The sequence below is a fragment of the Hemitrygon akajei genome, chromosome 5, assembly GCF_048418815.1.
Source record: "Hemitrygon akajei chromosome 5, sHemAka1.3, whole genome shotgun sequence".
NCBI classification, from domain to species: domain Eukaryota; kingdom Metazoa; phylum Chordata; class Chondrichthyes; order Myliobatiformes; family Dasyatidae; genus Hemitrygon; species Hemitrygon akajei.
The window spans coordinates 78,496,462-78,509,858 of NC_133128.1; the positions used below are offsets into that span (position 1 = coordinate 78,496,462).

General features: G+C 43.3%; 1 protein-coding gene across 4 annotated transcripts in view; it reads left to right on the top strand.

Annotated features, from left to right (window-relative positions):
* The first annotated feature begins 3,234 nt into the window (after positions 1–3,234).
* The window catches only part of nhsa (Nance-Horan syndrome a (congenital cataracts and dental anomalies)), a 463,259-nt gene continuing 453,096 nt past the window's right edge, over positions 3,235–13,397 (top strand). For 3 of the 4 annotated variants that reach the window (XM_073045845.1, XM_073045847.1, XM_073045848.1), the window contains exon 1: positions 3,781–4,124. In XM_073045845.1, coding sequence (XP_072901946.1) covers positions 3,848–4,124 — 277 coding nt within the window. In that variant the 5' untranslated portion in view covers positions 3,781–3,847. Of the gene's footprint in view, positions 3,455–3,780; positions 4,125–13,397 lie in introns of those variants that run through there. The other variant, XM_073045846.1, reaches the window with a different exon arrangement.

Genomic DNA, 13,397 nt, shown 5'->3' on the forward strand with positions numbered 1-13,397 from the left:
AATGCTGATAATATGATGAGTAGGGTATGATGTGGTGTTTCCTGAAGCACTGTTGGACCTCAACGTTGTGAGATAAAACAGAAAAAGAACAGCAGATGGCAAAGGAACATTTAAATGGGGCTTTGGAGCATGCATGCTGTAGTGGTTGCAAGGGTTGATGACAGGTTCATCAGATATTGGCACTAAACAGGTATATATTATATGATAAGTTAGACATGCATTTCCATGACTATGAGTGGCAAAGTGATGAAGCTTTTTAAGATGATTAAAGATTCAGTTAAGTACATGGGGAAGAAATGGTAATCCGGTAATTGGTTTATTTTTGTCACATGTACTATGGTACAGCGAAAAACTAGTCCAGAATAAAATGATTAAGTGTCTTGCATCAGTCTTCACTGTGGAAGACGTCAGCAGCAATTCAAAAATTCATGCGTGTCAGGGGTCAGAAGCGGGTGCAGTTGTTATTATTGAGGAAAAATGTTTAGAAAGCTGAAAGGGTTGAAGGTAGGTAAGTCAAGTGGACTATATGTTCTACACTCCACGGTTCTGAAAGAGGTAGCTGAAGAGATTGTAGAGGCACGAGCAGTTACTTCCAAGAAATTCTAGAGGACTGGAAAACCACAAAAGTCACTCCACTTTTTAAGAAGGAAGGGAGGCAAAAGATAGGAAATTATAGGTCAGTTAGTCTGACTTCAGCGGTTGGCAAAATTTTGGAGTCCATAATTAAGGATGAGGCTTTGGAGTACATAGAGGCACATGATAAAATAGGCTGAAGTCAGCAAATTTCTTATTGGGAAATTCGCTTGACAAATCTGTTGGAATTTTTTGAGGAACTAACAGGCAGGGTAGACAATTTACTTGGATTTTCAGAAGGCCTTGACAAAATGTCACACATAAGGTTGAACAAGTTAGGTCTTTATTCTTTGGAGCATAGAAGGTTGAGGGGGGACTTGATAGAGGTATTTAAAATTATGAGGGGGATAGATAGAGTTGACGTTGATAAGGCTTTTTCCATTGAGAGTAGGGGAGATTCAAACAAGAGGACATGAGTTGAAAGTTAGGGGGCAAAAGTTTAGGGGTAACACGAGGGGGAATTTCTTTACTCAGAGAGTGGTAGCTGTGTGGAACGAGCTTTCAGTAGAAGTGGTAGGAGCAGGTTCAATATTGTCATTTAAAGTAAAATTGGATAGGTATATGGACAGGAAAGGAATGGAGGGTTATGGGCTGAGTGCAGGTCGGTGGGATTAGGTGACAGTAAGCATTCGGCACAGACTAGAAGGGCCGAGATGGCCTGTTTTCATGCTGTAATTGTTATATGGTTATATATGAGGCTGAAGACCCCATGGTATTTCAGGAAAGATACTGGACTGGACAGATTACAGACAGACATACTTTATTGATCCCGAGGGAAATTGGGTTTTGTTACAGTCGCACCAACCAAGAATAGCACAGAAATATAGCAATATAAAACCATAAATAATTAAATAAAAATAACTTAATCATGCCAAGTGGAAATAAGTCCAGGACCAGCCTATTGGCTCAGGGTGTCTGACACTCCGAGGGAGGAGTTGTAAAGTTTGATGGCCACATGTAGGAATGACTTCCTATGACGCTCAGTGTTACATCTCGGTGGAATCAGTCCCTGGCTGAATGTACTCCTGTGCCTAATCAGTACATTATGGAGTGGATGGGAGTCATTGTCCAAGTTGGCAAGATGTCCAAGATGACTGACAGAAGGAAAAGAACGGAATAAAGAGGGTCTGTTCTGGGTGGCTGCTGGTGACTAGTGGCAGTTTGCTTGGGTCAATGTTGAGCCCATTACTTATCACATTATATGTTAATGATCTGGATGACAGTTGACAGAATTGATGATTTTGTGGCCAATTTATGGACGATTCAAAGATAGGTAGAGGGGCAGCAAGCGTTGATGAAACAGGGAATCTGCAGAAGGACTTGGATAGATTACAAGAATAAACAAAGAAGTGGCAAATGGAATACCATGTAGGGAAGTGTATGGAAGAAAGAATAAAGGCATAGACTATTTTCTAAACAGGGAGCAAATTCAAAAATCAGAGGAGCAAAGGAACTTGGGAGTCCTAGTGCTGGATTCCCTAAAATTTAATTTGCTAGTTGAGTCAGTATGGGAAAGGCAAATGTATTGTTAGTATTAATAACCAGAAGACTAGAATATAAAAGCAAGGATGTAATGTTGAGATTTGATAAGCTGTTGGTCAGAGCACACTTGGAGCATTGTGAACATTTTTGGGTTCCATATCTGAGGAAGGACATGCTGGCATTGGAAAGGGTCCAGAGGAGGTTTATGAGAATGATGCTGGGAATTAAATGGTTAATTTATGCTGGTCATATTGAATTTGATGGCTCTGGGACTATACTTTCTAGAGTTTTGACGAATGAGGCCTACCAAATATAGAAACCCTGGATAAAGTGAACATCTAGGACCAGAGGGCACAGTCTCAGAATGAATTATGTCCCTTTAGAACAGAGATGAGAAGGAATGTCTTTAGCCAGAGGGTGATGAATCTGTGGAATTCATTGTCGCAGATGGCTGTGGAGGCCAAGTCATTGGGTATATTTTAAATGGAGGGTGATAGTTTCCTGTTTAGACAGGGCAGCAAAGGTTATGGGGAGAAGGCAGGAGAATGGAGTTGAGAGGAAATATAAAACGGCCATGACAGAACGATGGAGCGGACTTGATGGACTAATTCTGCTCCGATGTCTTATGGTCTTGTCTTGCATACTGTTCGTACAGTTCAGTTCATTACAGTGCACTGAGGCAGTACAAAGTAAAGAACAAGGTTGCAGAATGAAGTGAACTGTGAAGTTACACAGAAAGTGCAGTTAAGGTGCATGTTCATAACGAGATAGGCTGCAAGATCGAGTCCAGCTTACCGAGCCTAGAGGGCCGTTTATTCTCAGAGGCATCAGTGGTAAGGGAACATCAGAGCGCGCACACAAAAAGTAGAGGAGAATTTTAAAGTCCCCTGAAAAAAAAAAACAATGTGCTGTGAGCCGGATGGACGTTTCCATCCAGGAATATGGAGCAATGGCAAGTAAGCGGACAGGATTTACTGTTCTGTTGTGACCGAAGTGTTGGAAGGAGAGGTCGGAGGCTCGGTCCTGCTTCAGGACCTGTTCGTTCAGGGTAGTGTGGAGCAGATGAACGACCAAGGACAAGATATCAGAACAATGTTATTCTCAGCACTTTAACTTCGAATGCAGTATACATCTATATTAAACCAACCAGAAGTTCTAACGTATTTTAACAACTAACCAAGTACTTCTGATGAACTGTCACTATTGGGACGCGCACGGCAGGATCCCGCGTGGAGCTACGTGCGAATGACCGGCCGCCACAGGGAGCACAGCCGGCGCATTCCTACGCGCCCCCTAAATTCAGGTTCACCGTCTTGTTGTGCGCCGACACTTGATCCAGGTTCGACCTCCGAGCGACGCTAGGCGGATGGGAAGCTGAAGGGTTGGGAGTCGGGAGGAGAGAGGGCGGATTGGGACCGAGGTGGGAATTACGCCATTCCAGATCCACATGATCCGCTCCGCGTGTTTTTCGCAACATTTAAAATCTCTTCTTTAAAAAAAAAGGCACCAAAACAGCAACTGATGATCGTAAAGGCGGAGGGAGGTTGTTCTGCTCTGGGAGAAGTCGCCGCGGAGTGGCGGGGGTGCAGAATGGCGTTTCCCGCAAGGTTGCAGTGAGGGGCGGAGGGGTAGGGGTGGGGGTGGGGTGGGGGGAGGGGGGAAGAGAAACTTTGAGTCGGGTCTGCCATTTATTCTCCCGTAACTTGCAGCCGGGAGAGAGTGAGAGAGAAACATGCCTTTCCCAAAGCGCATCTGTGAGCCGCTGCTCCTAACTCGCCTGGGCTCCGCCGAGCGGCCCGCAACCTTTGAAGAACTGCCCGCTGTCAGCAACCATACGCTGGCCCGGACTCTCGGGCAGCTCGCTGAACTGGCCAGGCATGCCTGTGGGCTCTTCCAGGAGATCGAAGACGAGGTGCTGCGGATCCACCGCCGACTCGGTTCTGTCCAGCAGAAGATCAGCGACATCTCCGCGGCGGTGGCCGCCTTGGACGCGAGACAGGAAACAGTGCGTAAGTGGACTTTTCTGTGTGATTTTCCAAGTGAAGGAGCTGGGTGGTGTGTCGGCTCCGAGCGCGCCTGTTGACCTGTCTGTGTGACCCGCAGCGGATATGTTTGGAAAGACGTGACACCTTCCCGCTTATGCGATTGAAGTCCGCTTGTCTTATCACTAGGTTTGAGCCTCCGCTCATTCAGATCCAATCCTCACCTTGTTCACGGAGATTTATAAACCTTTTTCCAGTTTGCAGTGTTGTGTTTGATGTTCAACGCGGATCTCTCCCTCACTAATCACTCTGGCACTGATTTAGGGAAAGTGATGTTTTGGGGATTTGCCTGATTTTGTAGCAGTTTGCTTCAACTGCGTGTTCAGTCTTTCAGTAAATACTTGGACTTTCTCTGCATCCATGTCTCACTCCTCAGCTGAAGGAGCGGGTGTTCGTCCCTGCCCATAGCTTATGTTTGACAAACTCCTCCAGACCCCCACAGACATTTACCCGCCCAGATTTTCCGCAGGCCGGCTCTGTTTCTGGGCGACTTTCCCCCCTCGGCTCCCGGCACCTATGTCTTCGCGCTCCTTTCCCAGTTCCCGCCGCCTCCGCAGGTTTTTCGCCCTTGCGCTGGCCTCCCGACCGGCGATGGGTGCCGGTGCACTTTTATTTTTAACAGGTGCTACGCAGCCGCCCCCTGACCCCAGGTCGGTGATGTGTAGTGGAGGAAGGGGTGGGAAAGGAGCAAGGCCTGGTGGGGGGGGGGGGGGGGGGTTGAGAGAGATTTTAAACCACGGCTTGTAGTGTTAGCTGACAGAACTGGGTTATGTCAGAAACAGCTTGAAGAAAATAACAGACAGGGCTGGACAGGTCCAGGAACGTCAGCAAAGCCTTTAAATGATTGTCCCCGCTCCGACCCGGTTAGAAAACATAAACGCAAAGAGATTCTGCCGATCCAGAGTAACAGAAAAATGCTGGAGGAAATCGGCAGGACAGGTAGCATCTATGGAAGTGCATGAACTGCCGACGTTTCAGGCCGAGATGTGTTTCTAAACAAAACGATCTCATTTTACGCCGCGGTGTCAAATGAGTTCTAAAGTAACAAACACACTCCGCTGTTTGTATTAAGTAGCACGCTCAGCCATTCTGTGAACGGGCACATATCAGCGTGATGAAATGGTGCTATTTGAATGCACCTTATAAGGCTAAAATTCATCTCTCCTGGGAAAATCACGCCGCCTGAAAGATACGGGGTCGAGAGCTGGGTACATGAACGATTGCAAATGCAGTGCTGGACATTACGCTCAGAAGTTTCTGTGCTTGTTAGATTTGAGTGGAGTGGGTGTGCTGTTAACGTTTGTGATGGTGTCACTCGTTGAACATTAACCCGCATGGTTCGCGGACTCTTTGTGCCCATGGATTTTGTTGAGGCTGTGTGTGTGGTGACAGGATCGGGCACGCAGCGAGTGAGCGGCAGGGCTGTTCGATCGTATCTGGTCAGCCGTCGCTACAGTGCGACAGAACTGTGGCTTTATGATGGACCCTCATTGCGCTGTTCTGTCACCAGCGCTGTCCGCACAAGATCCCCAACCTAACTCCCAAACAAGTCTGTAGATCAGAGCCCTAGTATCATTACCGGTCGCGCTCTGAGCTTCCCCGCTCACCGGGATGTGTGGCGCCTCCTTCAAAGAGAGCGAGGGCAGCTCCCGTCATCTGGGGAACCGCATCCCGCCCTACTGCGTGGAATCACTTCACTTCAAATGTCTGCAAGTTCTCATAATTTTCACTGCCCAGTCACCCGATCCCTGTTCCCCAACTGAGCTCTGACAGACTGGAACCAACCAAAGGTTAAAGCAACTGAATCTTCGAGTGAGCCAACCCACCTAGAAAGTTTAACTAGACTGTTCGAATCCAATCTAAACTTTCAAACGCCCCCCGACACAGCTCATTCTCCCCGCTTGCTTCAATCCGAGAAGGTTGTTGAAGCATAAATGAATGGACTGTGCTCAGATCAACTGAACACCCAACTTGTAATTTATGTAAATCCATATCGATTTAAATTGCCGTGATTTAGGCTAATACCGGACATTTGATAATTGCTAGGTTTGTCCCTAGTATTCTCGCGTTTCTAAGGCTGTTACCGTGTTGAGTCAATAATTTAATAGACACAGTCGATTATGTCGCCTTTGAAGAGCTGAGGCCAAATGTATTTTGAAAGTTATATGCATAAATCTCATTATGTGGATAGAAGTCTGGGATGGTTCAGCCGAACACTGCTATCTGTGCATTTGTCCTCGTGCCTCAGTTAATCTATCCGGAGAACAATGCCGTATATAAATTATTCTACATCAGCAGAAGGGCCTCACTGTGACAAATGGCTGAAGGGACCTCATATGGGCTTAAAGTAATATATTTCCACATTACTCTGAAGTTTGACTTGACTACAATCAGGCAGCTTTGGGACCGTGGATTGTCGGTTAACATTGTACTCTGAAAAAGATTTCGTTCGGGAAAAGGTCAAAATGTATATTCTTTTGTTGAAACATGCACTGTGCATGGGCTGAGTTGCAAATTGACTACTGTAATTTGTTTATTCCAGAACAATTAATTAATAATGTCCAGTACATCTCCCATTTCAATGGTGTGTCCAATGCATTTGTGTTGTCCCTAATCCTTGTTCCACCTGCATTAGGTGCTGTGTGATGTTGGTCCTACAAAATTATGCCAGTCCCTGCACCCAAACAATCACAATAGTAAAGTAGGCAGAATGAAGTACGGGGTCATTTCTGCCACACTGTAACCCTGCTTTGAAAGTATGAAGACTATATAATTATGGATATTACTTTTTCAATAAAAAGTAGTTATTTTCCAAGATTATGTTGGGGATTGGAATGGGGTGTACTTCTTAGAGAACACAGAAAGGCCAAAATAAATTTATTGCTTGTTGTAAGTGGATATATTTTCTGAACAAAATAAAAACTGTCCAAAAGTTTTCAAACCCAGTTTGGTCTATGCTGAATTATGTGTTGTCAATTATGATACTAGTAGGGTGCTACAACTGAAAAGGTGATAGGTGGACAGTATGCTTAAGGTTCTTTTCTATAGAAAAACTACCGGTGAAAATTATGACCTTGGCCAGATAAAGGCCTGGATCTAGGTGATGAAGTTTTTCCTCCTCACTCTCTTCCAGATGTAAAATGGCCTTCAGATTTGCACTGCCTCCACTCATCCATCCATGAGAATAGTTGCCCAAGAAGACAGATGAAAGTTGTAGAATCTCACCCTGCTCTAACCTAGGGCTTTTCAGGAGTTAAGTGACAATGAAGAGAAACAAGCTATCTTTACAGTGGCGCAGTGATGCAGGTGTTTCTCACAGCTCCAGTAACCCGGGTGCAGGTGCCCTTTGTGTGGAGTTTGCATGTTCTCCCTGTGACCACATGGATTTCCCCGTATTAGACTGTAAGACCTTTAGATATAGAAGTAGAATTAGGCCATTTGTCCCATCAAGTCTGGTCCACCATTTCATCACGGCTGATCCATTTTCCCCTCTCAGCACTAATCTCCTGCCTTCTCCCTGTATCCCTTCAGGCCCCATTTCCTCTCACATCCTGACCATTGGGGGGGGGGGTGCAGTCAGTGAACAGGTCTCTATGAATAGCCCTTGGTGTGTAGAAACTGGGAAAAGATGACATAGAAAGAATAGGTTATAGGGAAAATGAATTGGAGAAATGGAATTGCTCTATGATCTGGGATACACTCCATGGACTAAAATGACCTGCTGCTGTGATGTAAAGAAATATGGTGTGTAGTACGAAAGCCAAATATGTGTGTGTTGTGTTGGCCACATGTTACAAGCATGTTCAATAGACATTAATTATCATTGTCTGTTTGATATATTCAGTTAAATACAGGGATTGAGATTAAAGGTTGTCTTTACTCAGTTACCTGAGTCTGCCAAAGTCTATCACCGCATGCCAGGTACTTGGAATGTGCAGACGCACACATGCTGGAGGCATGAGGCTTGTCCTGTGTATACAGACTGCATCTTAAAATTCCTGCTGAATTATGCAGAGTAAGATCCTTGAGTTCAGAAGAAACTCAGACAGCTGCAGCAGGGAGGAAATATTTAGATGTGAGTTCAAAGACTTTTGGATAGTTTTGAAATCCTTGTATTTCCTTGCGTAACCCTCAGCTTGGCTAGTGGCTTAATCTAGGGGATGATAGCCCCTGGACCAGCCAAACGTAAGAAATCTCGTTTGGGTGGATGCTGCGTGATGTGCCTTGTTACAAATCAGTACCCTGAAATAACAAACAGTACACAATATGCGATTAAATGATTGAGCTTTGTAATTCTTAATTTGACTATATGGCTAGTAAAGAAACAAAAAAAAGAAAAGGGCCCATTCTCATGAAACAGTCTAATGTGCAAAGGCTGGAGCTCACAATGTTGTCCATTTGTTCCTGTTGACCTCCTCCGAGTGTAGTTGACCCTTGAACCTGCGCTTCCCAGTCCACTCTGTCCAGTAGTCTACCAACTCTCTCCATTTGTGTCCCCTCTCTTCATTGCTCCTCAACAAAAGACCCCAAATTCCCAGCTCCCAGACACACAAGAAAGAACAACATCCCACTCATTGGCTAACATGCCCCGTTATCTCTAGTCATAACCCAAGCATTGCTGCTACAGAGAAACGATTAGCCTTAGCAGTGAAACATTACAGAGAGGCCATTACATTAGAAGTGAAACCTTACAGCGTGTTACACTCATACAGTAGAGCGTGTTTAAAGTGTGGAAGCTATAGTCATTGAAAGAATAAGTAGGAATACTTTATTTGAATACAGCATAGTTATCATGGACTTTATAAAAACAGTTGTAGACAAGTGTGCCTCACAAAATCATTCAGAGTCTTCCCCAACCAGATGCCCTGGATGAACCATGGGATCTGCAATCTGCTGAGAGCTAGATCAGTGGCATTCAGGTCTGGTGATACAAGAGATCCAGTAATGATCTCCACAAAGCCAACTCATGGGCAATGTAGCAATTCCAAATTAAACTTGAATCACTGAAAGATAAAGGGCTCAAGTGCTAACACTTCTTACAGAGGAAAACTAAACGTCATAGGACTTTGCTTCCAAATAAGCTCAATGCCTTCTATCACAGTGTGTGCTGGCTAAGACTGAACCCAAGTGCGGAGGAAAGATAGATTCCCATGTAAAGACAGTGACCAGATTTATTGGTAAGAGTTCCAGCAGAGGGACACCGTGAGAAGTAATATTCTCAAAGCTAGCACCCCATGATAAGTGTTAATTGGGTATCCCCTTAAATCATCCCAGAATGCAGAATCCTCAAGTCAGTCAAAATAAACTGAACAAGATTAAACAGAAAGCACCAGGAATTAATGACACCCACTAAACAATAATTAACCAATTACAGTGATCCAGAAACCTTGGAGTTCGATACTCTTTGGCTCCCCACATAGGCCAGGAGAGCTCACTTCAGCCTTCTATGCATGCCTGGACTATCAAAACATGGAGGAATCTTTACAAACTCCCACAGCCTCCAAGGTGATTTCAGTCTCTGAAGCTGATGTAAATGAAGGTGAACCCAACTGGCCCAGATGGGGTACCTGGCCGAGTACCTGTTCTGATCAACTGACTGGAGTGTTTACTGATATCTTTAACCTTCCACTTTGGCAGTCTCAGGTTGACCCACTTGTTTCAATTTTACTAGTGCCCAAGTAGAACATAGTAAATTGCCTCGATGACTATCATCCAGTAATGCTTACATTCACTGTGATAAAGTGTCTTGAGATGCTGGTGATGAAACATATCAACTCCTGCCTGAAAAGTGACTTGGATCCGCTCCAATTTGCCTACCAGCACAACAGGTCAACAGCAGATGTCATTTCATTGGCTCTTCACTTAATCTTGGAACATCTGGACAGCAAAGATGCAGACATTATCAACTATAGTTCAGCATTCAATACTATCATCACCTCAGAACTAATCAATAAGCTTCAAGTCCATGGTCTTAATACCTCCTTATGCAATTGCATCCTTGATTTCCTCACTTGTAGTTTGGATTGGCAACATCTCCACAAGCACAGTTGCGCCACAAGGCTGTGTGCTTAGCCCCCTGCTCTACTCACTTTATACTTATGACAGTGAGGCTAAGCACAGCTCCAATGCCATATTGAAGTTTGCTGACGACACCACTGTTGCTGGCTGAATCAGAGATGGTGTCAAATCAGCATATAAGAGGTAGATTGAACATTTAGCTGAGTGGTGGCAAAGCAACAGCCTCTTACTCAATGTCAGCAAGACCAAGGAGGTAATTATTGACCAGGAGGAGGAAACCGGAGGTCCTTGACGGAATCAGGGGTTCAGAGGGGAGAGGGTCAGCAACTTTAAATTTCTCAGTGATATCATTTCAGAGGACCTGTGCTGGGCCCAGCACATAAGTGCGATTATGAAGAAAGCTCGGCAGCATCTCTACTTCTTTATAAGTTTGTGAAGATTGAAATTGACGAACATCTATGGATGTGTGGTGGAGAGTATATTGACTGGTTGTATCACAGCTTGGTAAGAAAATACCAATGCCCTTGAATGGAAAATCCCATAAAAAGTAGTGGATATTGTCCAGTCCATCACAAGTAAAGCCCCATCTCAGCCACTGAGCACATCTACATGGAGTGCCATTGCAGGAAAGCAGCATCCATCATCAGGGACCCCCACCACTCAAGCCATACTCTCTTCTCACTGCTGCCACCATGAAGAAGGTACAGTAACCTCAGGACCCACACCATCAGGTTCAGGAACTGTTACTACCCCTCAACCATCAGGCTCTTGAAGCAAAGGGGATAACTTCACTCAACTTCACTTGCCCCATCACTGAAATGTTCCCACATCCTATGGATTCGCTTTCAAGGACTCCTCATCTCATGTTATCAATATTTATTGCTGATTTTTAAATTATTGTTATTATTATTTCTTTTTTCTTTCGTATTTTTACAGTTTGTTGTCTTCTGCACATTGGTTGCTTATCCTTCTCGTTGAATGTGGTCTTTCATTGATTCTGTTGTGGTTCTTGAATTTACAGAATATGCCCACAAGAAATCAAATTTCAGGGTCATGTGGTAATGTATACGTACTTTGATAATAAATTAACTTTGAGTGCTCAAGTTTATAGAGAACCAGTGTCTCAAAAAATGACTTTTAATATACTCACAAACAAGAGTATAAGAGTAAAAAATTCCCCCATGGGGATGAATAAAGTATCTATCTATCTATCTAAGAGAAAATCTGCAGATGCTGGAAATCTGAGCAATACACACAAAATGCTGGAGGAACTCAGCAGACCAAGCACTTTTTTCCATAGATACTGCCTGGCCTGCTGAGTTCCTCCAGCATTTTGTGTGTGTTCCTTTAAATATTCTCATGGTTTATTGCCAATAATGGATTAATAAACTATTAGTATGACCGGGATAAAAAAATGCTGGCAGATGACTCAACCTATTGTAGTAATGGTAACATCTGGGGATTTATTTTTTGTAATTATAGCATCAGTTACATGTAATGCCTGTTTTTGCTTGCAAGAGGCTGTCAAATCAACTGGTCATAAATTTTTAACTAAATTAGGGTGCCATTGTTTTAATCAGGATCCAGACTATGGGTGTGTCCTGGGAATAGTAATGAACTCTTGTATGTTTTCAAAAAATGATTGTAATTCTTCTTATTGTGACAGTCATGCAGAGTAGCTAGTAAAATGAAAGAGAACTTCCTTAATAATTATACTTTATGAATGGATTTAAGAATGTGATTTTTGAATGAACAAGTCACTGCAAATTCAGATTAATCTTAGAACATTAATCTATTTCATATTCTTTTCAATTTTTTAATGAAAGGGCTGTATCAAATTGTGCCTTGTTCACAACTGTATTATCACCATGTATAATCATTAATTCTTTCATTATGCTGTGGCACGTGAATTCTATGTGGTGCTGTAATAGCGGATGTAATAAGTACATTTCAAAGTTCGTACTAAATTTATATCAAAGTACATATATGTCACCATTTACATCCCATAAGGTTCATTTTCTTGTGGGCATACTCAATAAATCAATAATAATAATAATAATAATAATAATAATAATAATAATAATAATAATAATAATAATAACCATAGTAGAATCAAGACAGACTGCACCAGTTGGGCGTTTATCCAGTGCGCAGAAGACAACAAACTGTGCAAATACAAAGAGAAAGAAACAACAATAAAAAATAAACAAACAATAAATATTGAGAACATGAGGTGACAAGTCCTTGAAAGTGAGTCCATAAGTTGTGGGAACAGTTCAGTGATGGGGCAAATGAATTTGAGTGAAGTTATCCCCTTTGGTTTAAGAGCCTAACTGTTCCTGAACCTGGTGGTGTGAGTCGTGAGGCTCCTGTACCTTCTCTCCGATGGCAGAAGCAAGAAGAGAGCATGGCCTGGGTGATGGGGGATCCTGATGATGGACACTGTTTTCTTGCATGATGTTCCATGCAAATGTGCTCAACGGTGGGCAGATGGTGGTCTGATGGACTGGGCTGTAGCCACTACTCTTTGTTGGATTTCCCATTCAAAGGCTTTGGTGATTTCATACCGGATCTGTGATGCAGCCAGTCAGTATACTCTTCACCACACATTTATAGAAGTTTGTCAAAGTTTTAGATGTCATGTCGAATCTTCACAAACTTCTAAGGAAGTAGAGGTGCTGTCATGAATTTGTGATGATTCCTCTATGTTTTGACAGGCAAAGCGATCATAGAAGGCCTTGAACTCATCTGGAAGCGAAGCCCTGTTATCACCTATTTACAGCTTTAGCTTCTGTTTTCAGACAGCACTGCCAGTATTCTTACACAAAATGATGGCTGCCTTCTGTGGGGACGGTTGGTGCAAGGTCATGTTTTCTACTGAATGTGGAAACTAACCCTGCTACTTTAAGATAGATCACAAATTCAGGTTAATCTTAGAACATTAGTCTACCTCCCAATGAATGGATCTTTTATCATTAACAAATAATGCCAGGGGAAAATAAATAATGCTTGGTTTAATTCACATTTCAATCCCTTACTCCGTTCAAAGGCATTATGTACAGACAAGGAACACCTCCTTCCTGTGGCATTTATCACTATTCTAATTACACCTTGCTTTGCTACAATGGGTCATTGCTTTGTTGCCAGGAGTGGGTAATCTGACAAAATAAAAACTGTCAGTGATTGCATGATAGTAAGTTGTATTATTCATTCAGTTTTAAA